Source organism: Hydra vulgaris, chromosome 12 (genome assembly GCF_038396675.1).
Source record: "Hydra vulgaris chromosome 12, alternate assembly HydraT2T_AEP".
In the NCBI taxonomy this organism is placed as follows: Eukaryota; Metazoa; Cnidaria; class Hydrozoa; order Anthoathecata; family Hydridae; genus Hydra; species Hydra vulgaris.
The window spans coordinates 47,699,402-47,725,000 of NC_088931.1; the positions used below are offsets into that span (position 1 = coordinate 47,699,402).

The window sequence follows — 25,599 nt, forward strand, 5'->3', positions numbered from 1 at the left end:
TTTAGTTTTAGTGAAGTTTGAGTAAAATCCAATAAATGGAAGCTTAAAATATCTTATATTAGTATTATCAACAGTATTTATAAAAGGTGGATTAATTTTCTTTTCAACATATAATTTAATTTCAGTGTCGATAACTTTTTGCGGAAATTGATTATTTTTTTTTTTTAAAACTAAAGAAAGATTTTATATATCTTTATCAAATCCAAACCACGTGTAGTTAATTTTATATGTTCGATCAATCAAGCAACGTATAAGACCAGTTTTGTAATATGAAGGGACAAAACTAAAGAAATTTTGTAAAAGACCCGTGTATGTTTTTTTGTGATAAACTGATGTAGAGAGTGAATTAGACTTATTAATAAGAACATCCAAAAATGGAATTTGGTTGTCTTTTTCTTTTTCCATAGTAAATCTTAAGTTTTTGTGTTGTCTATTGAGATGTTTAAAGAATTCTTGCGCTTCAAACTCTGAATTAAAAATTGCTATTATGTCATCCACATAACGTTTATAAAAAATTGGTATGGAGGATGAGCAATTATTAACCCACGTTTGTTCATGAAAACCGATAAACATATTAGCTAAAATTGGTGCTAAAGGAGAACCCATTGCAACGCCATCTAATTGATCATAAAATTTTCCGTTAAATTAGAAATGAGAACCTGACGTTGAAATTTGAAGTAATTTTTTGAAATGAGTTTTAGAAAAATATTTTGAGCGAGTTTCATCTTTAAAAAACAATTCTGTTGCTATATTTATAGTTTCATTAAGTGGAATGTTAGTAAATAAGTTTTCAACATCATAAGAAACTATAAATTTGTTAGTTACGTCAACTTGTTTTAAATCTTCAACGAATGCAAATGAGTCAAAAGTGGTATAATGTTTTGGTAAATATGGAGTTAATAAATCTGAAAAATGTTTAGCAAGTTTATAATTATATGTACCAATTGTTGAAATAATTGGTCGAAAAGATGGTAGAGAAGAATCTTTACTAAGTTTGTGCATCTTAGGTAGAGCATAAATTCTTGCTGTTTATATAAATAAATGTTACTAAGTTAAAATTTTACACGAGCATTCTAATTTGCTTAAAACAACTTTGCGGTATTCTTATTGCGGTATCTTTATTTCAAAAAATGAGTAATTTGGTGACGGAAGGTTATTTTTTTTCTCTGTATTTTGACTTGGAATTATCCTCTTCTACCATCCCCTCCCCCTACTTTAAAAAATAGGATAAAAAAAAGAGGATAATTCCAAGTCAAAATACAAAAAAAACTGAAAATAAAAAAGGCCCGTAAAAATTTACTAGCTTTTAAAATTCCGTTAAAAAATCTCGCTAAATTATTAAATTATATGACGTAATGCCAAAATTTAATTAAAAACGCTATTTCAAATTTTACTTTTAATTTAAGCGTTTTTACAAAATATCTTTGGCGTTTTAGACGATATTTTCAAAGAAAGTTTACATTTTTTCAGCGAATGGGATTCACTTGAAGATTAGTATAAATTTATCATCTAATGTCTCTATTTTACTCTAAGAACTCAGATAAAACAGCAAAAAATCCATCTGTTCATATTACATTACCAATATGTTGTCATATATGTCTTGGCAAGGTCAGCAAGTCTTAAATTTACTACAAGTCTTAATTTTATACTCTTTAACTTTAATTAAAGAAGAGAACATATTTTTTTTTATAACATAATGTGATTTAGATTATTAATAAGTATCAAATATAAAAAAACAAACCATTTTAAATTTTTTTGATATGAAAAGTAGTTTCGGTAATGTAGATTAGTAGAATAAAATAATTTAATATTTTAATTTTTTGTTTTAAGCATTGAAAAACTCTCTCTCTCTCTCTCCTCTCTCTCTCTCTCTCTCTCTCTTCCTCTCCCTCTCTCTCCCTCTCTCTCTCTCTCTCTCTCTCTCTCTCTCTCTCTCTCTCTCTCTCTCTCTCTCTCTCTCTCTCTCTCTCTCTCTCTTCCTCTCCCTCTCTCTCACTCCCTCTCTCTCTCTCTCTCTCTCTCTCTCTCTCTCTCTCTCTCTCTCTCTCTCTCTCTCTCTCTTCTCTTTGAGATAGAAGTTATGAACTATTGAAAACGTTTATTTAGAGCTTATTTTTTAAATAATAAATTGAATAATTATTTCTCTTAAAGTTTTTTGTAAACTTTACGATATATTTTGATAGAAAATGGAAAGTAGAATATTAACAGCTAAATATATTTCTGCTAGGAAATTATTTGAATTCATTCTAAAATAATTGGTTCTTAAATTATTTTCCAAAAAAGTTTTGCAAAAATGATTTTATTGAAGAAGATAAAACATTTCATGAATATACCAGTTTTTCCAAATTAAAATTTTTACCTAAGCTTTTTAAGTATTGGATTCAACAAATAATTTTTTTATAGCCTATAATTATGTATATAATTATGTATATATGATAAAATTATGTATATATGATAAAATTTTTAACCCTATTGTATAGGGTTAAAAATTTTATCATATATACATAATTGAGAACTTTGATAATGTTATATTGCATCTTTTTAACATAATATACATGGTTGTTAATAATCTTTTAATACTTTTTTTCTTACATCATTGATTTCGTCATTTTATTTGTTGTTTTAAAGCATTGGATTTTTCGTTAAGACCATTACAACAACAACAAACAAAAATGCTTGCAAAACTTCAAGTATAAACTATGAAACATGCTGTTCGCTCCATAAAGTCTGACAAAGTTTTGTTCAGAAGTGGTAAAGAAAGTGTTACGATCGTCAAGCTACATAGAGTTAATTTTTGGAAAAAGTTGAATACTTTAATGCTGCAACTTTCACATACTAAATTATATGATAGTATTTCACATTTCTGGAAAGTTTTAAGTCATTTTCATTTTCGGTTTATTTTTAAAGGCTTTAAGAGTTTCAACGTTACGACCACCACTCTCGTGGAATTGCCTATATATATATATATATATATATATATATATATATATATATATATATATATATATATATATATATATATAAATGTATATATATATATATATGTATATATATATATATATATATATATATATATATATGTATATATATATATATATGTATATATATATATATATATATATATATATATATATATATATATATTTATTATATATAGTAAAGACGTTTAATATGCAATTTGTGGTGAAAAACAGCTTGTAACTTGTCTATGGTATTTTAATTGACAAAGTTAAGGTTAGATTATAACAAAACACATTAATTTAATTGAGGAAACTAATTAAATTGAATGTTTTAAAAACATTCTGAATGTTTTTATTTTTATTTTTTTACTGTAAAACATGCGGGGAGTGTTGCTACATCAACTATCTTATAGCCTTCTGCTACAAGGGAGTATTGTTTTAAAATTTTTCTGGTTTTTAAAATAATTAAAAAAAAAAAAATGACCCAAAACTGACATTTTACGGTAAAAATGACCAAGCAATAGTGTATGTATACACTTGAAATCCTCCTCTACTTCAATAACAGCTTCGATTTGAGACCTAAACTGACTGCAAGCGTGCTTGAGATGGCCCTCATCTATGTTGTCCATTACTCAGACAATGGATTCTTTCAGAGAATCTTTGGTGTTATGGGGATCTTTATTAACATCTCTCTCAACAACGCCCCACTTGGGGGCTACAAGTTTGGAGTGATGTGATCATAATAATGGTCCGCCAACCATTCCTGAGTGTTTTAAGCCTTATGTACTGGTGCAGAGTTTTGTTAAAAAATGTAGGGCCTTCCATTTCGATCCAAGGCTTAACAACAGTACCCAAGACTTAAATGTAAGCAGCAGATGTGAATCTTAGTCCTTGCAGAAAGAAGCGTGGTGGCATCACATGTCCTTCATTGCTAACAACCACCAAAACCATAATAGTTGCAGGAAATTTTGTGTGCATGACTGTTGGAACTTTGCAAGGCTCATTACACAGCCATATGTCATTTCTTCTGTTTATTTTTTGATCTTGATCAAAGTTTTTCTCATCTGAAAAAAACTAAAGCATGCCTTGCTCAGCAGGATGTTTCAGTTTGTTTAACAACCTCTTAGACCTTATCAAACGATTCGCTTTGGTGGTCTCGGACATAAACTGACCTCTCCTTATCACATAAGACTTGTAGCGAAGATTTCATGAACAGTCCTTCGAATTGTGGCTTCTGAAACACCCAGGTCTTTTGCGATGGAACTCATTAACTTTTGGGGGCTCTCGTCAATGATATTTTGAACTTGATGAATAAATTCAGGTCTTCTAGTCGTGTCTGACCATTGCTTGTGCTTTTTACGTTTAGCAGCTTGATTACAATCACCATCATTTTCTTCTAACTCCTTGCAAACTTTAAGAAATTGTGCAATTTGTAAATCGCTATGCTCTGCCTTTAATATTACAATTACAGCATGTCTTTTCATTTCCTGTGTTAGTTTATAATCTGTCATTTTTAATTATCTGCAAGAAATAAAAATGCATGAATAAAAATTAATGTAACAGGACTCCTTGCATGTTTTACCTATTTAAGTCAGTTTACGTGTATACACTCCTTGCAAATTTTGAAGCATTAAAACTTTTAAAGCAAATAAATCTTGTGATTTTTGCTCTTCATTTTGTGTATGAAATTCATTTTCCTCAAAGTATATAATTGAAATTAAAAAAAAACTCTTCTTGCAATTAGAGGAGCAAAAATCGTATGTAGGTTGATGTTTTAAAGTAAAGCAAATAATATGCTCTCATTACCAGCCCTCAGAATTAGGGCATTTGGCAATGCCAACTTAACTGCCAACTTCAAAATGTTTGAGGTCCGCAAAAAATTACCGACCTCGTATCAATGTTTTATGGTAAGACCTTTGTATCAAAAATTTTTTGTCGACCTGATGCCGACCTTAAAAAAATTGAGGTTAGCAAATTATTGTCAACCTCATTTTTCTTAATTCTGAAGGTTGCATTACTAAATAATATTTTAAGTACAAGGATAAAGATATAATAAATACACTGTATTTTGAATATGTTAGATCAAATTTCGAGTTTTCTATTTGAGCAAAATTTTATTCTAAAACAAAGACAATGTCAATGACTGGTTACCAAAAAAAATTTTATCTGTATTTATATGTATTATTTCACATGGTTTGTTTTAATTACTTAAATCATTTAAACCTGTGAACAAAATAAAGAAAAGATATTAAATATTAATAACTTTTCTTTATTTTAATTCAACTTTTTAAAAACCTTTTAAAAAGGTTTTTTGAGTTGATCTAGTTTTTATTATTTATTTATTCTACTTTATATTGATTTTTAATTTTTTCATTCTCCTAATAAATTTGTTTTCTAAATAAATAATCTTAATAAATTTGTTTTTTAAAAAATTTTTTTCTCTTAATAAATATGTTTATAAATAATGCATATTAAAAATAAAAATTGCAATAATTTAAACAAAAGTTTTTATTCAGCTAAAAATGATTTAGTTTTAAAAATTGTAAAAGATTAAGGCTTTGTAACGTCTTCAGGGATGGCGGATGTTTTTTCCTAACGGAACAGTAAAAGAAACATAAATACAAAAAAAAAGAAAAAATATTTAATTTAATCTAAACTGAATAAAATAAAATAAATAATTTGATGAACAAATAGAAAATAAACAAAAAAACAAGAAACAATGAAATATCACTGACAATATGTAAAGTAAAGTTTGAATCCACGAAAAAAGGTTTCTTTTACCAAGGAGTAATTTTGTATAATAGCCTCCCATTCGCTGTTCGCCAGAGTAAGAACCTAAGAGAATTTAAAACTAATGGATGTTTCTAATTTTTTAATTTTATTTTACTCTATGATAAATCTATTAATGTTTTAATATTGTTTTATATTCTTGAGTAACAGTTAAATTTATTTATATTTTAATGTATCAGGGCCCAATAGGATAACAGCCTAATTTATTGTGCTGATTTGGCATTACCTGTATAAATATTTTACAATAAATAAATAAATAATTAGAAAAAGAAAAAAAAAAAAAAGAGAAGAAAAGAAAATAAGAAAAGGAAAAAAAAAAAGTTTACGAGTTAACAAAAGAATTTTGAATTCGAAAAAGATTTAAACCGTTTAAAATAATCAATTAAAATCACCAAAAAAAAAAAAAGAAGTAAAAAAAGAATAAATAAAAATTATCAATTAAAAAAGAAAAAAGAATTTGATTTAATATAATTTTTACTTAACTTGATTTTGTTGTATTTTATTTTATTTAATTATTTTAATTTATTACTGTTGTACATTATTATATATTACACAGGTCAACAAAAAAAATGTTTTTTTCTGGTGCCGAGCAAACAATTTGTTTTTTGTATAGCATTTCTCACTTTGATTTCAAATATGCAACTCTTTTTTTACCATCATGTCAAGTTGTAAAGATATTTAGGTTCAAATCTTAAGTATTTAGGGTAAAGTCCCTAATATTGTCGAAAAAAAAATTATTCAAAAGTATGTCAACCTGGGTCTCAAAAGAAGCATATTTTCATAAAGATTTTAAAAATGTTATTCATTTGTAATAAAAATAAGTATTTTTTGTATTGTTGCTGAATAACATTCTGTTGAAATTTTTTTAAGAGTCTTTAGCATTTTTTCACATAATTTTTTTGTCAATAAATTTAAGGAAAAATATTTATGTTTTCTAAAATCTCTATGAAAATACGCTTCTTTTGAGACCCAGGTTGACATACTTTTGAATAACTTTTTTTTCAACAATATTAGGGACTTTACCCTAAATACTTAAGGTTTGAACCTAAATATCTTTACAACTTGACCTGATGGTAAAAAAAGAGTTGCATATTTGAAATCAAAATGAGAAATGCTATACAAAAAATAAATTGTTTGCTCGGCATCAGAAAAAAATATTTTTTTTGTTAGCCTGTGTTATTGTTAAATATATTACTATTATCTTTAATTTAGTTATCAATTTAATACTTTTACTTTAATTTATTTTTGTTTTATGTTGTTTCTGTTTTCACATAAATATATTTATAACATTAGATATAATTTTAATACAACTTGCTATTTAAATTATAGTTAGTTATATATTTTTATTTTTGGTTAGTAATATAATATTACTTATTATTCTATTGTTTTATTATTATAACTATTATTTTAAATTAGTTTGTTCATTTATACTTTCTTAATTTACAGTAGATATTATTATTACTAATATAATTGTTGCTATTATAATAAGTATTTATAATATTGTTTTGTTATCATTTTTTATTTTTATATGCATTATTATTTTCGTTTCTTTTCCTTTAAAACTTAATAACTTCAAGCTTTCTTCTAAATTTGGCAAATTTTTTTTTATCTTTTTCATTACTTTTACTATGACCTCTATTTTTCGGGGAGTATGCAATACATGTACCAAAAAAGTTAGTAAAGTTATAGTGCAACTCAATGTATGTTTGTTATGCAATGTAATGTATGTTTGTTTTGGAAACATTCAAAACTCTTTATGATCATGAGTACAATTTAACACATTCAAAATGCTCAACATGGCTGTGTGTAAATTGTACCAAAGTTGTCTTTCCATTGACTGATGTATTTGATAATGAATTTAAACTACTCTTCTCTTCAAATAAAATTATTATAACTGATGACTTGCCTTTATTAACTTAACTCTTTCCAGCATTGGGATTGAATAAAATCTATACTTAATTTAATAAATTTATTACATTACATGCTCCGGTTCCTGATGAGGAAAACTGTTCATCTTTTGGTGTAGATTGTCAATATTATGACATTAATAAATTTGTTCTTATAACTTTGACATCATAAACTCTATGTCCTTTTTCCATTTAAACATATCCTCTTTACAAAAGCACTTTGAAGATCTGAACATATTATTATCATTAATTAGTTTTGAAATCAGCATTATTGGAATTACAGAAACAAGGTTAAAAAAAGAATCTCTTTCCACACATCCAATTATTATTGAAAATTTTAATTTTGAGCACACACCAACTGAATCTTCTTGTGGTGGAACCTTGTTATATTTAACCAAAAAACTGATTTATAAAAGAAGAGATGATTTGATCATATACACACCAAACTATTAAAAATCTACTTTTGTTGAAATAATTTTTCCTAAAAATTCAAATGTGATTGTTGGTTGCATATATAGACACCCTAGAATGGATGTAAACAACTTCAATAATAAAATATCTGTCCTTTCTTCAAAAAATAGCTACTGAAAATAAATCTGTTTTTCTGCTTGGCGATTTTAACATGGATCTGATAGTCGAATTCTGCAACTTCTGAGTTTTTAAACTTACTTACTTCTTATAATATTCGCCCTTTATTACGCTACCAAGGAGAGTTACTGACCATTTTGCTATAATCATTGACAATATTTTTTAAAATATAACCACTAACCAAATTATTTCAGGAAATCTAACAACTTCTATATCTGACCACCTACTTCAATTTCTTGTTTGTCCTAATTTCAACAAATTGTTTATACCACGCAATCATAATTATATCACAAGAACTTTAAAAATTATAATGAAGAATCATTTAAATCTGAATTATTAAAAGTTGATGGGAATGACATTACCAATAATAACGATGTTAACTCCAGTTTTGAAGCATTTATTTCTCAAACAACATTGTTGTTAGATTGTCATGTGCCACTCAAAAAAATTGGTATTAAGAGAGCTACAAGCGTCAATTCAAGCCATGGATTACTAAAGGAATAATAATATCAATTCAAATTCTTATTCGAAGGAAAATGTTAAGGATCCAACAAATATAATTTAACTAAAAACTATCTTTAAACGCTATAAATATACCATAATTAATCTAATAAAACTGAGTAAAAAAATACATTTCAAAAAAATATTTTCAGAAAATGTAAAAAATCTTTGTCAAACCTTCGTGAAAAAGGCATAAAAAGTCTAATAAATGTCAAAAATGTAAATAATATACCTCCAAATTGCTTTCAAGTTAATGAAACATATGTAACTGAGTCAACTCAAATCTGCGAAGAATTCAATAACTTGATGATACTAATATCTTGATTATTAATAAGTCTCATCATTTCTTGTGTAAGAATATAAACTTAGATCTAAAAGGTTTAGTTCATTGGCTAAATGCAAACTTAATTTCCCTGAACTTGGAAAAGACTAAACTAATATTTTTTTCATTTCCAAGACAAAAACTTTTATACAACAAACATATAATTAAAACTAAATTAATAATAGATGTTGCTAAGTATCCTGGTATTTTTATAGATTTGAACCTCTCATGGAATTTTTATAGATGCACTCTGTAAAAAACTTAATCAAGCTAAAGGCATGCTTTCAATAATTCGCCATTATGTTGATAAAACTACCCTTAAGTATCTGTATTTTTCAATTTTTCAGTCTCATCTCAACTACTGTTGTCAGGTTTGGGGTCAAATCGGCAACTGTAATATTAATAAACTGTTATCAGCTCAACGCCAATTAATCAAAATAATAAATTTTCAGCTCCATAATACAGAAACTTTTAACTTTTTCAAAAAACTTAAAATTCCTACCTTGTCAGCACTAGTTAGATTTGCTAATCTTCTTTTTGTTTTTGATTCCCTTAGTAAAAATTTACCTTCCTCTATTACAACCTTCTTTACTGAAACTCAATTTATACATTCACATTTAACTAGAAACATTAATAATGGAAAACTAAATGTACCTCCCTATAAAACTTTGAGGTATGGTAAGTATTCAATTACACATCGGTGCATCAGTGAATGGAATCGAAGTCTTGCGTGCATTGTGAATGAGTTTGAAAAATTAAAACTTCACAATAATTTATCTTCATGTCTTTATTTAAAACAATATAAATTTAAACAAACTCTAAACAAAAAATTTATTTTAATTTTTATCATTATTAATTTCTTTTAGTTTTCTTTTTCTTCTTACTATTTTTATTTATATCTATTTTTTTTTTTTTTTTTTGCGCATTCTATAGTTCCCAAGACCTCTCCTTCACTCTGAATTTTTTTGGGAATGGGCAAAAGTGTGGCAGAGGGTTACTGCCATCCAAGTATTTTTTTAAAAATAGCCCCTGATTATTACGTTTAGTTTTTAAGTATATTTGCAGAGCAATTAAACTTTATTTTTTACTATACTTTTTAACTCTAATTCTAATATTTTATTTAATTGTAAGGATTTAAACTTACAAAGCTTTTTTGAATTGCGATTTTACATTATTCGTATTTACTGCTTAGATGAATTTTGGTTTAAATGTACCTAAAAATATTAATTTAAAGTTATTTTGATTTTGATTGTTGTAGATAAAAAATTTTAAATTTTGTAACACTAATAAACCATTTATTAGTTAATTTTAATATTCAAACGTATCTTGCAAAAGTATTTCATGAGAATGCATATCTAATGCTGTTAAAATGTTTAAGATTCTAAATTTAGAAAATTTAAAAAATAAAGCAAAAGATTCTGCTTTCTTTTTTTAATTTGTTTTAATATGATTGTTTTAGGTAAAAGATCCTGTATTATGTTCTAACAACCATGTTTTTTGCAAGTTTTGCTTAGATGAATGGCTAAAGAACAGCGAAATTTGTCCAGCCTGCAGAACCCTTATAAATGAAGAAAAGCCATATAAAAAAATTTTAGGTAGATGTTTTTTAAATATAATTAGATAACTATTTTCCTTTATAAACATGTAGGAATCCTAGGAAAATTTTTTTTTTTTAATTATGAAGTAAAATGTAAAGCATGTTTAAGCTTAAACAGTAATTTTACTAGCAGAAATTTCATAATACAGATTATTAGTAAAGATATGTTGAGCAAAATTTATTTTGATTAACACGTAACAGTGTGGTATACAATTTATATTAATTCTCATATAATAACTTATTAATTCTCATATAATATAATTTAATATGAATTTATAATATAATATAAACTTGTAGTATATAATCAGATTAGCTGTGTTCACTTTCATTACTGTCTTGGCTAATTCCACAAGAGGAATTCTCTATTAAAAGCCATAGTGCTAAACTCAATAGAGGATGAAGTAATGACATGAGAAGACTACACACAGGTAATATAATTAGTTGTAACAATTTAATAAATAGATATAGAGATAAATGTCAAAATTTTAGAATAAAAAGTAAATTAGAATCTGATTGATCCAACTGAATTTGAGTAACAAATTGTTTTTTTTGAATTTGAGTAACCTTTAATAACCTTTGCTTCAATATAGTTATTTTGAACAGCAGAAATGTTTATTCAAGTACCATTGTATAGCCTAGCTTTACTATATAAATTTCTAAGTAATATAATTATATAACTATTTGATCATTATTTAAAAAAATCAACTTTTATTCTAGCCATTTATTTACAGTATAAACAAAAAGTTTATGCAAAATATATTATATAGGTTGAGTGGAACCATTACTAATAATTTATATAAATTTGTTTGGTGCTTTTTTGTGCAGAAATAGCTGCAATATGTTAATATTTTTGAAGTTTTTTTTAAACATTTCGTATTTTCATTCTCTTTTTTTAGAGTAAATTGAAAATATGAAAAATTTCAAATGGAAATAATTTCAATGAAGAGTAGTTAAGTGATCCATTGTTTACAAAAAAGGCTGGAATATATAAAATGTCAGCCAAGTGTAAAACGTGACGTATTTTGCACTTGGCAGTTTAGTAGATCAATCTGATAAAAAATGTGAAAAAATCTATTCTGTTTTGCATGCAGTACAAAACAATTTCTTTTGTAATGAGAATGGTCTATTTATATTAAAAATTGTCCCTGATAGCACAACAGCTAAATTCTATAAGATGGGTACAACAAAACTTGATTATGTTATTAGTTTTATTCTTGGGCTTTATTTACACAGACTTAACATATCAAGAAATCTCCTTTTTATACTGTTTTGTTTGATGAAAGCCTGAATGATTCTTTTTTAAAATTGTCAAATGGATCTAAATCTTAGGTTTTGGAATAGCAATCTAAATTGTATTGAATCCAGGTACTTTGATTTTTAATTTTTAAGCCACCCCACTGCAGAAAAATTTATTTAAAAGTATGACCACATCTTTGCTAGCTATTAATAGCATAAATCCGACACAACTGTGTATGGATGCCCTAAGTGTGAACTGGTTACTTCTTGATCTTATTGAAAAGCAGCATGAGCAACAAGAGCTACCTAAACTTCTTAACATTGGGATTTGCAACCTCCATGTAGTCCATGGTGCTTTTAAAACTAGTTTTCAATCCACTAAGAATTTAATGAAAACATGCAATCTTTTTCATAATTCTCCTGCCAGAAGAGTTGGTTATGTAAAAATTTTAATGGGTTTAATAATCAAACAAGTTTTAAGTGGCTTTGTCAATGGGAGGCAACTTCTGCAATATGATTTCACCAAAAAGGAAAACTTTCTAGCATTAAAATCAATGATAATTGAATTTGTTATAGAACATAACATTATATAGTTATTAATTAATTATTAGGTTCATAAAGAATATTCAGCTTATTATAATTTAAATTTTTTTAAAAATATTTGAAAGAAGTTAAAATTAATATTTTTTTCTGGAAGCAAGTCCACTGTTATTCCTATTGAAAAAAAACTTATCTTTAACAGATAAAATCTGCAGTTTATCTAGTTTTTTTTCTGTTTGCATATTTATTTAAATGAATGTGATCTTGCTTTAACACAATTCTCGAAGTTGTTAGAAAAAGGTTATTTAATCTTTTACCACTATTTAAAAAATTCACACTGAAAATTGTTTTGGTGGATTTTATTTTGAAACCATTAAAGTTGGTATAAAATACTATTGTCAAAGTTAGTATAAAATGCTTTTATATAATTTTGTCATAAGTCATTTATGTTAGGTCACGGTCAAGCATAGTTGAGAAGGGCTTTAGTATAAACAGAAATATGCTTAGTGAAAACACTAAGCATATTACTGTTTCGAGCATGTAAAACTTACAATGAGGAATTTGTTATATTCACCAAGGCAGCTGGCAATCAGATGCAAATGGCTATAAGCAAAAGGGTGAGGAACATGAAATAAAAATACAGAAACTTGAGAAGGCTTTGGTTATACTGCATAAAGAAGAAAAGAAGTTAATAAGAAGTGCATGTTTCTAACTTTTAGTGTTTTTTATTTTTTAACAATGGAAGGATTTGACCAGTTGACAGTATTACTCAGTGAGTTTTGACTATTTTTTTAGTGCTCAGTAAGTTTTTATATGTCTTATTAGTGTTATTAGTTTTTATGTCTTTCTAGTTATTGAATAAATGTTTCAAATGTTACTCTTTTGATCCTTTATTCAGATTAATTTTAACATTCTCTATGTTTAGTATTTGTTTTCATATTTATTTTAAAGACCATTTTGCTAATTTTAGCTGTTTTTTAAAATGGTATGTTATTATACAAAGTATTTGATTATTGAATGTTAAAGTTTTAATGCTGAGTTTGCGAGAATGGATGATAAAAATATCAGGGGAAAATTAGCAAAATTTCATTAAGAAAATCAATTTTATTCCAGAATCATAGTGGCAACTCTGTTAGTTAAATTGATGCAGAATTCTAATTACTTATAAAGAATTTAAAATTATTTATTTAAATGATTAGCTGTATCAGAAAAAGTTTGAATTTTGTTTTTTCCAATATTTATTTTATATTTTAGCTCAAATAAAAAAAAAACTACATATCTTAATCAAAATTAAATTTACTACAAGAAATTTAAATTTATTTTGACTTGAGTTTGAGTATTTAAGCTTTCACGTTCACAAGTTAAAAAAACTTCTTGCAAGAAAAAGGTTTTTAATACATAGTATAAATCTTTTCATTAAGGATAATGTTAAATATACTTTGTAAAAAAATATTATTTTGAATGTTTTATCATTGTAAAAATTATAAACTCATTTATGATCTATTCTATTATAAATGTATAGGCCGTTGGCCATTGTATAAACAGACAATAACAGACATGTTTCTAAAACTATTTAAGTCACTTAAACTTTTTATTAAAGGTAGTCTTGAAGACTCATCTAACATCAATATGAATGACCCTTCTATCAGAACTCATATGAGGCGAACAAGAATGAAAATGATTTTTGAAGAGTTTCAGGTGTTTTTTTTTTATATTTTATATTAAGTCATTTCTCAAGTATTGACTACTTGTATAATATATTGTATCTATAGTCTTAATTATATTTTACAAGTTCTTGTATTTTTGTTATTTGCTGTTGTTGTTGAAGGATAATATTTATTTTTAAAACTTTTTCTGTGTTCCCATACTTTATTCCTCTGACAAAAAAATGCGATAGTGGTGTAGTGATAGAGCGCTCGAAATATAAGCGAAAGGTTCCGAGTTCAATCCCCACCACATCCCTGGTAGTACCACACTCAACTTGTTTCTCCATGCAGCAGCTTTGTTCTTCAAGGTTCGTGTTTCACAGTTATAGAGTTGAGAGAGGGTTATAACCACAATTAAGCTCATTATCTGTAGTGGCTTTCTCGACCTTGGGGAGATAAAATGAAATTTAAAAAAAAAAAATTAAAAATATGGAGTTTTGCTTTAAAGTAAAAAAATAAAATGCAAATCTTTTTCTTTCCCTTTCCAATGTTAAATTGAATAAAAAAATCTGGTGGAACCAGAAAAAATTTTGGAACTCAGTATAACTGTTATGTTACATTCCAAAAACAAAGTAGATTTTCGAAAAAAATAATTGTGTTATTTTTCTACTCTACATCAATGACTTGATCATTTATTTGATTATTTGGTCAGTTTTCTGGAGCCAGTACACACATGTTTTTAATTATTATAAATACACTTGTATTGGTTTTTATTTTATTGTAATTACCCGGTTTTTTTAAATGAATACTAGTAGATATTTAACATAATTAGAAACAGCTTAAGTTTGTTAAAAATATATAGAGACAAGAATTTAGTCAAAATACGTTTGTTTATAAGGTATAATTTTAATACAAAAGTTATAATTTGCTTAGAGTGATATGGATTGCCTTGAAGAAAGATTAGGAATTATGACAAAAGAAAATGAGACATTAAAAGAAATTAATACAGATTTATGCAAAAGAATAAATGAAAAGGAAGAAAAATCAAACAATATATGCAAAGAAACTGAAGAAATATCCACTATTTTGAAACTATCCAGCAAACTTCAACAAATGATAATTGCTAATGAAGAACTTTCAAGGTCAAATGTTGAGCTTAAAAAGGTATTTTTTATTACTGTGCATAAACTTTCTTTTTCTTTGTACTTGAAGGAATTTCTTAGTAGTATAAATGCGTTCTTTTATTTGAAAGAAGATAAATAAAAAAGTTTGTATAATTTTTTTACCACACTGTAAAAGTTTTCCTACAAACAACAAGTAGTCACCAAAATAACTAAAACCCACCATTTTTACTGTAGTTTTGGAGCAAGCTAAATATAGAATTGCTCTGTAAGTTAATCCATTAAACCTTTAGTTTAATTTGCTATGATCTTACTTTGTTGTTTTTACATTGAGTTTAGCAGTTAAATTTTGTATCATTTAAAAAAGTAATTAAATAATGAATTTTAAATAAGGAAAAAGTTTAAATATTTAAAGAGTAGCTACGAAAATACTGGCTCAACTTTGAATGAAATAAAAAATTTTTTTTTAATTTCTCTGCGAAGCGGCCTTGTTCGTCAAGTTTTTTCTTCCGGAGTTATAGAGTTGAGAGAGGTTTATAATCACAAGTAGCCTCCTCAGTAGTGGCCTTCTCGGCCTTGGGGAGGTGAATTACGAAGAAGAAAAAAATTATTTTTCATATAGAGTATGTTTTGACATATTTGAATTAACTCAATCTCTTTTTTTTTTTAGTAACCATACAAACTTTGGGCTTAATGCCCTTCATTATCTCACACTTCTTGGTGACTTTACCTAGTGTTATTTAATTTATACTTACAAACAGCTTCAAATTTTTCTAATGGATGGATCTGAGGACAATACGCTGTGTTGTGATCTTTATGTATGATTTCAACATCATTTTCTTGGTACCAATTTAAAATTGGTTTAATGAAGTGAAAGATGGCTAAATTAGGTCATAACATTACAGGAATATGAGTATAAAAGACAAATGATGCTTTTTCAAGCACTTCTTGTAGAGATGAGTGTCATCTTTGAAGTTAAAAATAACTTGCATTTTTTGCCAGAGCTACCAATTATTTTCCAAATCATACCATTTTTGCCAAATTTAACCTGCTTTGCATATTTACATATTATTTATATCTATTGGTAACAACTCCATACTTTATAACAGCATGCATTAGAGTGTATAGATGTTATGCAAATGTATGTATTGTGAAAATATGTTTATGTTGGTGTATAACAAGATAGTCATTAGCCAAAAAGTTCTATTCCAAAGACATTGATTTTTTTGTGTTGTTTGAACTAGGCTGAACAATAAAAGCTCACAGAGAAATATATAACATTAATAGAAATATTTTCTGTAAAAAAGTTAATACAAACAAAGAAAATGAAAAAATTTATTTTAAAGAGAAAAAAAAATGTAGTTAAAACAAACTATATATAAAAACAGATAAAATGTATGAGCCACATTATAGAATATAAATCTTCAATATAAATTTTTAAGATAAATCTTCAATATATAAATCTTCAATAATCTTCAATAAATACAATAGTAATTGATAAGTATAAGTTACTAAAGGAAAAAAAATAGTAAAATCAATTATAAAATATAACAAAAGCATAAAATGGTACAGAATATAAAAAAGGAAAAAACGTTAATGATTTTGTATAAATGTATGTAAGTAGTGTTAGGTAATAAACTTATAATCAGAATCGTGTATATTAGTATCAGTGTTTTTGAATAGGTTCAGCACCAATAACTAGTTTATCCTGCTAGATGATAGATGTTTAGATGTATATATATTGTGTGTATATATATATATATATATATATATAAATATTTATATTTATATATATTATATTTATATATATATATTATATATATACTATATTTATATATATTATATATTATATGTATATATATATTATATATTATATGTATATATATTATATATATATATATTATATACTATATGTATATATATATATTATATATTATATATTATATATTATATATATATAAATATATATATATATATATATATATATATATATATATATATATATATATATATATATATATATATATATATATATATATATATATATATATATATATATATATATATATATATATATAGCTTTTATCTCTTGTTCAATCAACCAAAAACTAAATCTTGCTTAAAATAAAATATCTTAATAAAATAAATCACCATGTTTAAAACAATTAAGTTAACAAATATTCAGTTAATATCCAAATTGGATAGTATTTATACTTATTATGTAAACGAATTCAGACAAATTTAACCAAATAAATCCAACATAAATGCAACGATTCACTAATTATTTACATAAAATAAAAATAAAATATATATTATGAAGAAAATTCATCTTACGTATTTAACTTTTTAAACACAAATACATTTAAATAGATAGGTGCTCCATACATTTGAGCATAGCTGTATATCATATCATTATAAATGCCATATCAAAAAATATTTACAATATTTGTTAATAATATATGATAGCAATATATACTGTTGCAGAGCTTAAAGACATGAGACAATAATGTTGTTGTCAGAAAAACAATATAAAGTACTAATAAAAAATATGTAACACAATAAAAGAAAACAAAATAACAACAATGTTAGTGATAAGATATCAGGATCAAAGCCTTAGTTCGGTTTATGAATGATAAAATAGAATGTGAGAGTAAAAAGACTAAAGTTTCATGAGAAACATAAAAAAACTACTGCAGTCATACTTCAGAGAAACCATCTTTGATTAAACATCTGTGTATGGAAAATTTGATTTATGACTCCAAATGAAACACTTCGGAGAGCTGTATTTTTTGGAGTACTGAACCCATCCTTCATATATTGGTTTTTATTGTATTTCTAATTTCATATTTTTATGGTATGATATAGTTTAAGATATCTTTTTTTATAGGAATTACAAACTATAAATAATGAAAGAGAATCGATGATGAAAGAAATAAAAAGATTACAAGAAGACTCCAACTTCAATTCATCACCACACAAGTATTTTATATTTGTTAATCAAATAGACTTTTAAGAAAAATTAAAGTAATTCGCTTTTAGTAAGCTAATCAAATGTGCTTGAAAAGCTTATATTTTAAGTCAGGTTTTTAATTAACAAAAATGACAATGTTTAATTAATTTATAGGTACAATAAATATGCAATGGTGGCACTACAGACCAAAAATGATAACTATGAACGCGAAATTCAACAGTGGATGAAAGCACTCAAAAATGCGGATAATATTATAGAGGAGCTTACAATTGATTTGGAGAAATATAAAAATATGAAACGCATGAATGCACCTATAGGAACTGATTTACTTGCATCTCAAGAAGATTTCGGAAACAGTTTAAGGAGTTATCCCTCGTGTCTTGAACATAGTAGAGTAACAAGTCCTCAAGAAATAATTGATAATCCTCAAGTACGAGATGAAATTGCGGGCGACAACAATTCATCTTCTTCATATCTTTATCCCGCGTGTTCGAAACTTGTTGAATTAACAAAAGCACATCGCTTACAAGATAATAATTTTTCTTCAGTACGCAATTTGTTTCCAGAATCCACTCGGCGCGTAAGCCGTATAGATTTAGTTACTGATCAAAATTTTGTTACAGATCGATCGAAATCATGCAACTTAAGCAGTATTAGAATCGATGACAATCAGTCGAATAGTATTTCTGCTAATCGTAACTCAGAATTTATTGACGTACATAGTTTTTCTTCTAAAAATTCTTTAGTTCCAGATAACGATAGCTCTCCGCTCAAAAAGGTCAAAGTTGAAGGCGATACATGATGTTTATTAGTTATTGTAAATATTTGAGACCACTTAAGAAATTATTTAAAATATGATATGAGATATAAATTTATGACTTATTTATTTAAATATGCCATTATAATTTAATAATTTTTTTTTTTTTAAAATAAGAATTCCAAGCATGAAATCATATCTATAAGATTGTTAACGCGATGTTTTCGTGATAGCTTGATATTACCAATTTGATTATATGTACATATATTATGTGTAATTGGTCGTACTTAATTTTGAATTGTGTTCTAATTAAAACAAGTAAAACTAAGGTTTGAGCTTCTTACTGCAATTGCAAAGAAAAATCATTTCTTTACATCCACATCCCACCTCCATCCCCTACCTGATTTTTTTTATTTGCACAGTGGCACAGTGGGCCAGAATCCCATATTTTTGGAAAAAAGTCAACTTTTTTTCCTTTCATCTATAGGCCTCAAAATTTGGTATATGAGGTAATTAAATAATTATAATTTGAATGAGCATGATCTTTTTTTGTGGTTGTCATGGCAACCCCAGTTGCATAGCACCACATATTTATGCTTAGTTTCAAAGTAATTAAGGACTAGTTGCACATTTAAACTGTCATTTTGAAAATTTTTCAAACATGATTGTAAAAGTTTAACAAATACTAGTAACTCCAAATTTTCAGGGTATATTTAGAGTACTATTAACTGGGGTTTCTACCACGTATGTGAAAAACGGATAGTTATTTTTTAAGTTATTCAATTTTTTTCAAAAAGTAGTAAAATGAAGTTCCTAAAAAAATATACTTAAAATAAAAATTAAACTTTTATTGAGGTACAAACCCCAGACAACACATCAAGAAACATTTCCTGAAAATTTCGAATCAAAATCTTTATTAGAAGTTGAGAAAACACGTTTTATGTATAAAACGCGAGAAAAACGCTTATAAGATTGCGTAATGAAAAAAGTCATAAAACTGTTATTTTCTTAGTCATAAATATTTTTTGTCTTATATTCATTATCAAAAAAAACTTCTTAACTCTTGAAAAACTTGCAATTGGTAATGAGACTAGTTTTTTTTTTTTTTTTTAAAGTATAACAGTTTTTGAATTTATATTCACGTTTTCTAATTGTGCAACAAGTCATTTTTTATTTACAAACTTCTAATGAGAATAGTTTTTAAGCAAGTAAGCAAATATAACCAAAAGATGTGGTATTATTAGTAAACTTTAGGCTGTGAAACTTATCCTAAATTTTTTTTGGTTGCTAGGGAAGTTTGAAAAACTATAGTGACTAAACTATGATTGTTTAAAAAACTAAATTAGTTTACAACAAACTGTTTTTACATAACTAATCTCTGTTAAGTTCATCATTAAAATTAAATAAAAAAAAATTTTCGAAATTTTTTTGATTTTTATGGGGATCTGCTACCTTAAGCTATAAAAAATATATATAAAAATGTAATATTTAAGAATACTTTTTTAATACTTTTTTCCACCACCTGGCCCACTGTGAGCGGGCGTAGTTGTACTGCACCCGTTGTGCAAATAAAAACGGGTAATAGTACAGTCTTTCTCTGTCCAATGTTTGTTTTTTTACAAACCTCCAATCTTTTCTTGTACTGTTTGTGATTGAAAGCAGATTTTTTGTGCTGTTCTTGAGCTGGGTGCTTCAGATAAATTTGAAAAACACGCCTTATTGATCTTGCAATTATGTAAATGGCATTTTTGTCACCGTAATTTTTCCTTGACTCTAAATGATAAAAGCTTGGGATTTTTCTTTACAATCTGTCAGTTATTTTCTTTGGACTTTCTATTGGCTTTGTCTCTGTAAAGGTAACGTTATTGAATTCCGTTAAACTAATATAATAATTATTTTCAATATCACAGAACATCGTCGAATAGCATTTAACCAGTAGATTCACACCTAGTTCCTTATCAATGATGCAAATACGTTCAGAGCCGACTTCGAACCTCGGACCTCCTGTTCTGAAACCAGAACTCACTACACCATGGCTGCTTTTGCATTAAAAAGTAATTAAAACTTTTATCCTGTAGTGATTTTTTAAATGTCTATTATTATGTTTTATGTAAAAATTTAATTTACGTCTCTAACGTTAGAACATCGCGACAAATATTGGTTTAAACCTTAAAGAATCGCTGGTACAAACATAACTCTGGGAAATCGAAAAGAAAAGTCAAAAGGTTAACAATGCTGCATTGTCACAAAAGATAGAGTATTGTTTTTAAGTAAACAAAGATTCTTTTTCCGTTAACATTGAGAATTTGGTTGCAGAGGATCCCATAATAAAGGTAATTTTATCGAACTCATGAAACTTCTCACGAAATATGTTTAGAAGTAAAAAATGCAAAGCATTTTGCAGTTATAATAGATTTCACCATAGACGTTAGTCAATTAGATCATTTTTATTTGTTTTTCGATATGATTCAGCCAGTGGAGATTCAGTTGAATGATTTGTCCAGTTCATAAACTAATCAGTGCAAATGCTGAACCTTTTTTTACCGATCTTAGGAATTCTAAACATGGCCTTAGTACCCCAGCAGAACTTTGATATGGTCAGTCGTAAGATGGCGCAAGTACCATGTGTGGTAAAATTTCTGGGATGCAAAAGTGAATCAAAGAAATTGTACCACATGCTTTGTTTACACGTTGCTGTGCCCACGATTTAAATCTTGGTTAATGCTGTAAACTCTAATGCACAACTGAAGTAGTTTTTCGAAACTTTAGAAAGTATTTACACGATTTTACTATTAGTTTACCTAAGTTAATGTTACTCAAAGAAGAGCAACGTCAAAGTGTGAAAAAGTTTGTCTTAAGCCTGACACGTCTTAGTGACACGAGGAAAAATAAAAATTGTAATGCCAAAAACCTAGCAAATGCAAAAGGAATCTTGTATCTCTTCAAAAATGTAAACTTGTGGTTCTTTTAGTGTTTTGGAATAAGCTTCGCTAGCACAAGCTTTTCAATTATCTTAATACTTAAAAAAGAATTCTATAGAAATGGTTGTGGCTTTGAGTTAAATCAAAGTTTTAGAAACTCAAATTAAGGAAATGAGACTATAACATTAGTTTGCAGAAACTGGAAAAAGAAGTCCATGACCATGCGTTAAAATGCGGCATAAATACAGCTTATCAACAGAAAATAGTAAGAAAAAGCAGAATTACGACAAGCTTGCACTTAATGAAAGAAAAGCAGGTTCGAGCAAGAATTTTGTTGTTTATACTTACCTGGTCTAACTAGATTCTGTGGTAATCACAGCAAAGAAAACAGTTTATTAAGGTAGCTTCAAAATTCAAATGTTTAGATGCAATGAATTTTGAAGATATGGATTGTTTAGAACTTATCAAGTTTCTCTCAGAGCAATATCCAAGCGATTTCACAACTTTGAATAATGTCGCTCAAGAATTTCTTTTGCTCAAGAATTGTGTCTAATGGTTTTGACAGTCCACTTTAGACAAGTGCACTATGCTACCTGCCCATTTAATAATTAAATGTGCTGATGACATAGTTCACTTGTCTAAAGATGTATTACATGCAGAAGAATGAAAAACCATTAATAAAAAAAATGTCAATTTTAGGATTAGTACTACCACATTTAGGTGGTACATACCTAAAAAAATTCAAGTTTTTCAAAATTTAAATTAAGATTTTTCTGGTCAAACTGACATTGCTGATACTGAAAAAACAACCAAATTTTAGACAAAACAATGTCTTAATTAGACTAACTTGACATTAGAAAATGTGAATAATTCATGTCATGTTATGAGAAAAACGCCAGATTGAATGCAAAAAACCGCCAGATTAACTGCAAATAACCGCCAGATTAAATGAATAAGTCATTTTGCTCTTTTGCGCGGCGGTTTTCGCTGGACTTGCAAGGTTGTTTATATATTTGGTTTAATTAAAGACTCTGCGAGGGAAAACTTTTAATCCTTTGTCTTTTGTCAATAAGTTTACGCGTTACGTAATTATTGGACGGTCCCTTATTCAAATTTAATGAAATTTTCAGGATTCATTCTTTACATAGAAGTCTATGTTCTAAACTGAAAAAAAATTTTCAAAAACTTTTCTTTTCTTTCTTTCTTTAAGCATTTTTTATATTCCTGTTTGGGAAAGTTTACCCAAATTATTTTGATAAAACAAATTAAATCTTACTTTTGATTTATTATTTTTTTTTACATTAGTTCAAAGTTTTACATTAGTTGCACCATTATTTATTAGTAATCAAAAGATATCTTGGAAAAAAAAACTTATTTAGGGTATTACTAATTATTTTTAAGCAAAATTTTTTAAAAATATTTTTCTTTTGTTTGTTTTGTAAATATGTTTTTGTCATTATATATCTGAAAGGCATTATTAAGAATAAATTTTTATAAAATAATTTTTTTAGGTACAGTATGTACCACCTTAATACCGTAACATTAAACAATGCTACAGTATTGATGATATAGAGATGTTCTGGTCTTGCACTGGTACAGCGATATAAGCATTAATAATAAATATAATAATAATGGATAAGTTCGAATTAAATGAAGTGAGCTTCGAAAATATTCGAATTATAAACTGCGAATTAGCAAATAAGTTGTTTTTTAACTAGTGTTTGGCGGCAAAAAACCAATATTATTTTTAGCTACATTATAAAATTGCAAGCACTTTAATATACCAACTTTCCTAATATCTATTACTGCAAAATAAATTTCAGTGTCAAATTAAATTAAATAATTAACTTTATTATTTACGCCAAGTGATGCAGTTTAATTGTTCAGAACTCAACTCCAATTTTTCAGAAGAATGGATGTGTCTAAAGTTTTCGACGACTATTAATCGTAAAAATACAAAAAACGAAAAGTGTAACGGCGGTAAAAAAAGAAAAACAATATTTGACAACGTTTAATACTTTGAAAAAAAATCAGGTTTTATTTTAATTAATTTGTTTTTGAATAAAAAAACCAGGCGATTTACTTTTAAATAAGTTTTCAGAAATGCAAGTTATTAAGAATAATTATAAAATTTTACATATATTTTTAAAAATTATATTTATGTTTACATATCATATGTTTTTAGATAGATGTCATGAAACATGTATATATATATATATATATATATATATATATATATATATATATATATATATATATATATATATATATATATATATATATATGTATATATATATATAAATATACATATATATATAAATATATGTATATATATGTATATATATATACATATATATATATATATATATATATATATATATATATATATATATATATATATATATATATATATATATATATATATATATATATATATATATATATATATATATATATATATATATATATATATATAATATATAATACATTTTATCACATTCAGTTAAATTTTTTGTTTTGCAATTCGTATACATTATTATTATTATCATTATTGTTATTGTTATTATTGTTATTTAATTTATGACTTGATTTGATTTATGAAATGTTTTTGTCAAATTTTTTAAATTATATTTATGTTTACATATGTAACAAATATAATTGTAACTCTTACATCAATTATATTTTTTTAAAGGCAAAATATGAACCCACAAAATATTGGTCACGGATGGCCAAAAAATTATAACAATGATGCACTGGTACCAATGGAACGAACTGTCTACTTATATCCATTGAGTAACTACACTTTTGGTACGAAGGAAGCTTTGTATGAAAAAGATAGTTCAGTTCAAGCACGTTTTCAAAGAATGCGTGATGAGTTTGATACTTTAGGCATGCGTCGCAATGTCGAGGGTTGTTTAATTGTCCATGAGCATGGTTTACCTCATATTTTACTTTTGCAATTAGGAACTACATTTTTCAAGCTTCCTGGAGGAGAGCTCATGGCTGGTGAAGATGAAAGCGAGGGTTTAAAACGCTCTATGAGTGAAATGCTAGGAAAACCTGATGGGACTGATCCAATTGCATGGCAATGTGAAGATGTTTTGTCAAACTGGTGGAGACCAAATTTTGAAACTCCAATTTACCCTTATATTCCTGCTCATATTACAAAACCTAAAGAACAGAAAAGAATTTTTTTAACACAACTCCCAGAAAAAGCAACATTTAATGTTCCGAGAAATTACAAGCTAGTTGCTGCACCGCTTTTTGAGCTTTTTGACAACCCACAAGGTTATGGCCCAGTGATTTCTACCTTGCCATGTTTGTTGAGTAAATATAATTTCATATATATGTGAACTTATACTAGCAGATGTTTCTTAATTGTAAACCAAGCAGCAAAGTTTGGTAAAACCTTTAAAGCAACATAACATTTGAGAATTTCAAGTCTAAAAGGGGAATGAATACTCAAAAATTGTATTTTATATTCTTTATTGAAAGAAGAGATTTAATATTATTTTATTAAATGTGTTTTTTATTAAAAACTTAATAAAAAAAGTCATTTAAAAAACTCAAAATACTAAATGTAATACAATTACAAAAAAAAAAAAAATTATTTATCATAACTAATTTCTTAAGTTAGTTTAAATTCAAACCTGCTACTAACAGGTATTGGTGAGGGATTGAACCTGTGTGGTAGTGGTATAGTTGTAAATTGAGTGCTTTACCACTACACCACAATCATGTA

The 25,599-nt window shown here is 26.4% G+C and overlaps 2 protein-coding genes across 2 annotated transcripts; both read left to right on the top strand.

Moving 5' to 3' along the window:
• The first annotated feature begins 1,385 nt into the window (after positions 1-1,385).
• Positions 1,386-19,050, top strand: LOC100208266 (ORC ubiquitin ligase 1). The gene is made up of 6 exons (XM_065813513.1): positions 1,386-1,608; positions 10,528-10,663; positions 14,042-14,139; positions 15,021-15,251; positions 18,096-18,187; positions 18,333-19,050. The coding sequence occupies exons 1-6, from the start codon at positions 1,513-1,515 to the stop codon at positions 18,979-18,981; spliced, it is 1,302 nt and encodes a 433-aa protein (XP_065669585.1). The 5' UTR covers positions 1,386-1,512; the 3' UTR covers positions 18,982-19,050.
• A 4,530-nt stretch (positions 19,051-23,580) lies between these two features.
• Positions 23,581-25,378, top strand: LOC100204734 (cleavage and polyadenylation specificity factor subunit 5). Its single transcript, XM_065813514.1, has 2 exons — positions 23,581-23,891; positions 24,550-25,378. The coding sequence occupies exon 2, from the start codon at positions 24,557-24,559 to the stop codon at positions 25,208-25,210; it is 654 nt and encodes a 217-aa protein (XP_065669586.1). The 5' UTR covers positions 23,581-23,891; positions 24,550-24,556; the 3' UTR covers positions 25,211-25,378.
• The last annotated feature ends 221 nt before the right edge of the window (positions 25,379-25,599 follow it).

Coding starts and splice junctions, on each gene's coding strand:
- LOC100204734 (XM_065813514.1), top strand. CDS start 24,557: ATGAACCCACAAAATATTGGTCACGGATGGCCAAAAAATTATAACAAT.
- LOC100208266 (XM_065813513.1), top strand. CDS start 1,513: ATGTCTCTATTTTACTCTAAGAACTCAGATAAAACAGCAAAAAATCCA. Junction 14,140..15,020: donor TGATTTTTGAAGAGTTTCAG/GTGTTTTTTTTT, acceptor TAATTTGCTTAG/AGTGATATGGATTGCCTTGA. Junction 15,252..18,095: donor CAAATGTTGAGCTTAAAAAG/GTATTTTTTATT, acceptor CTTTTTTTATAG/GAATTACAAACTATAAATAA.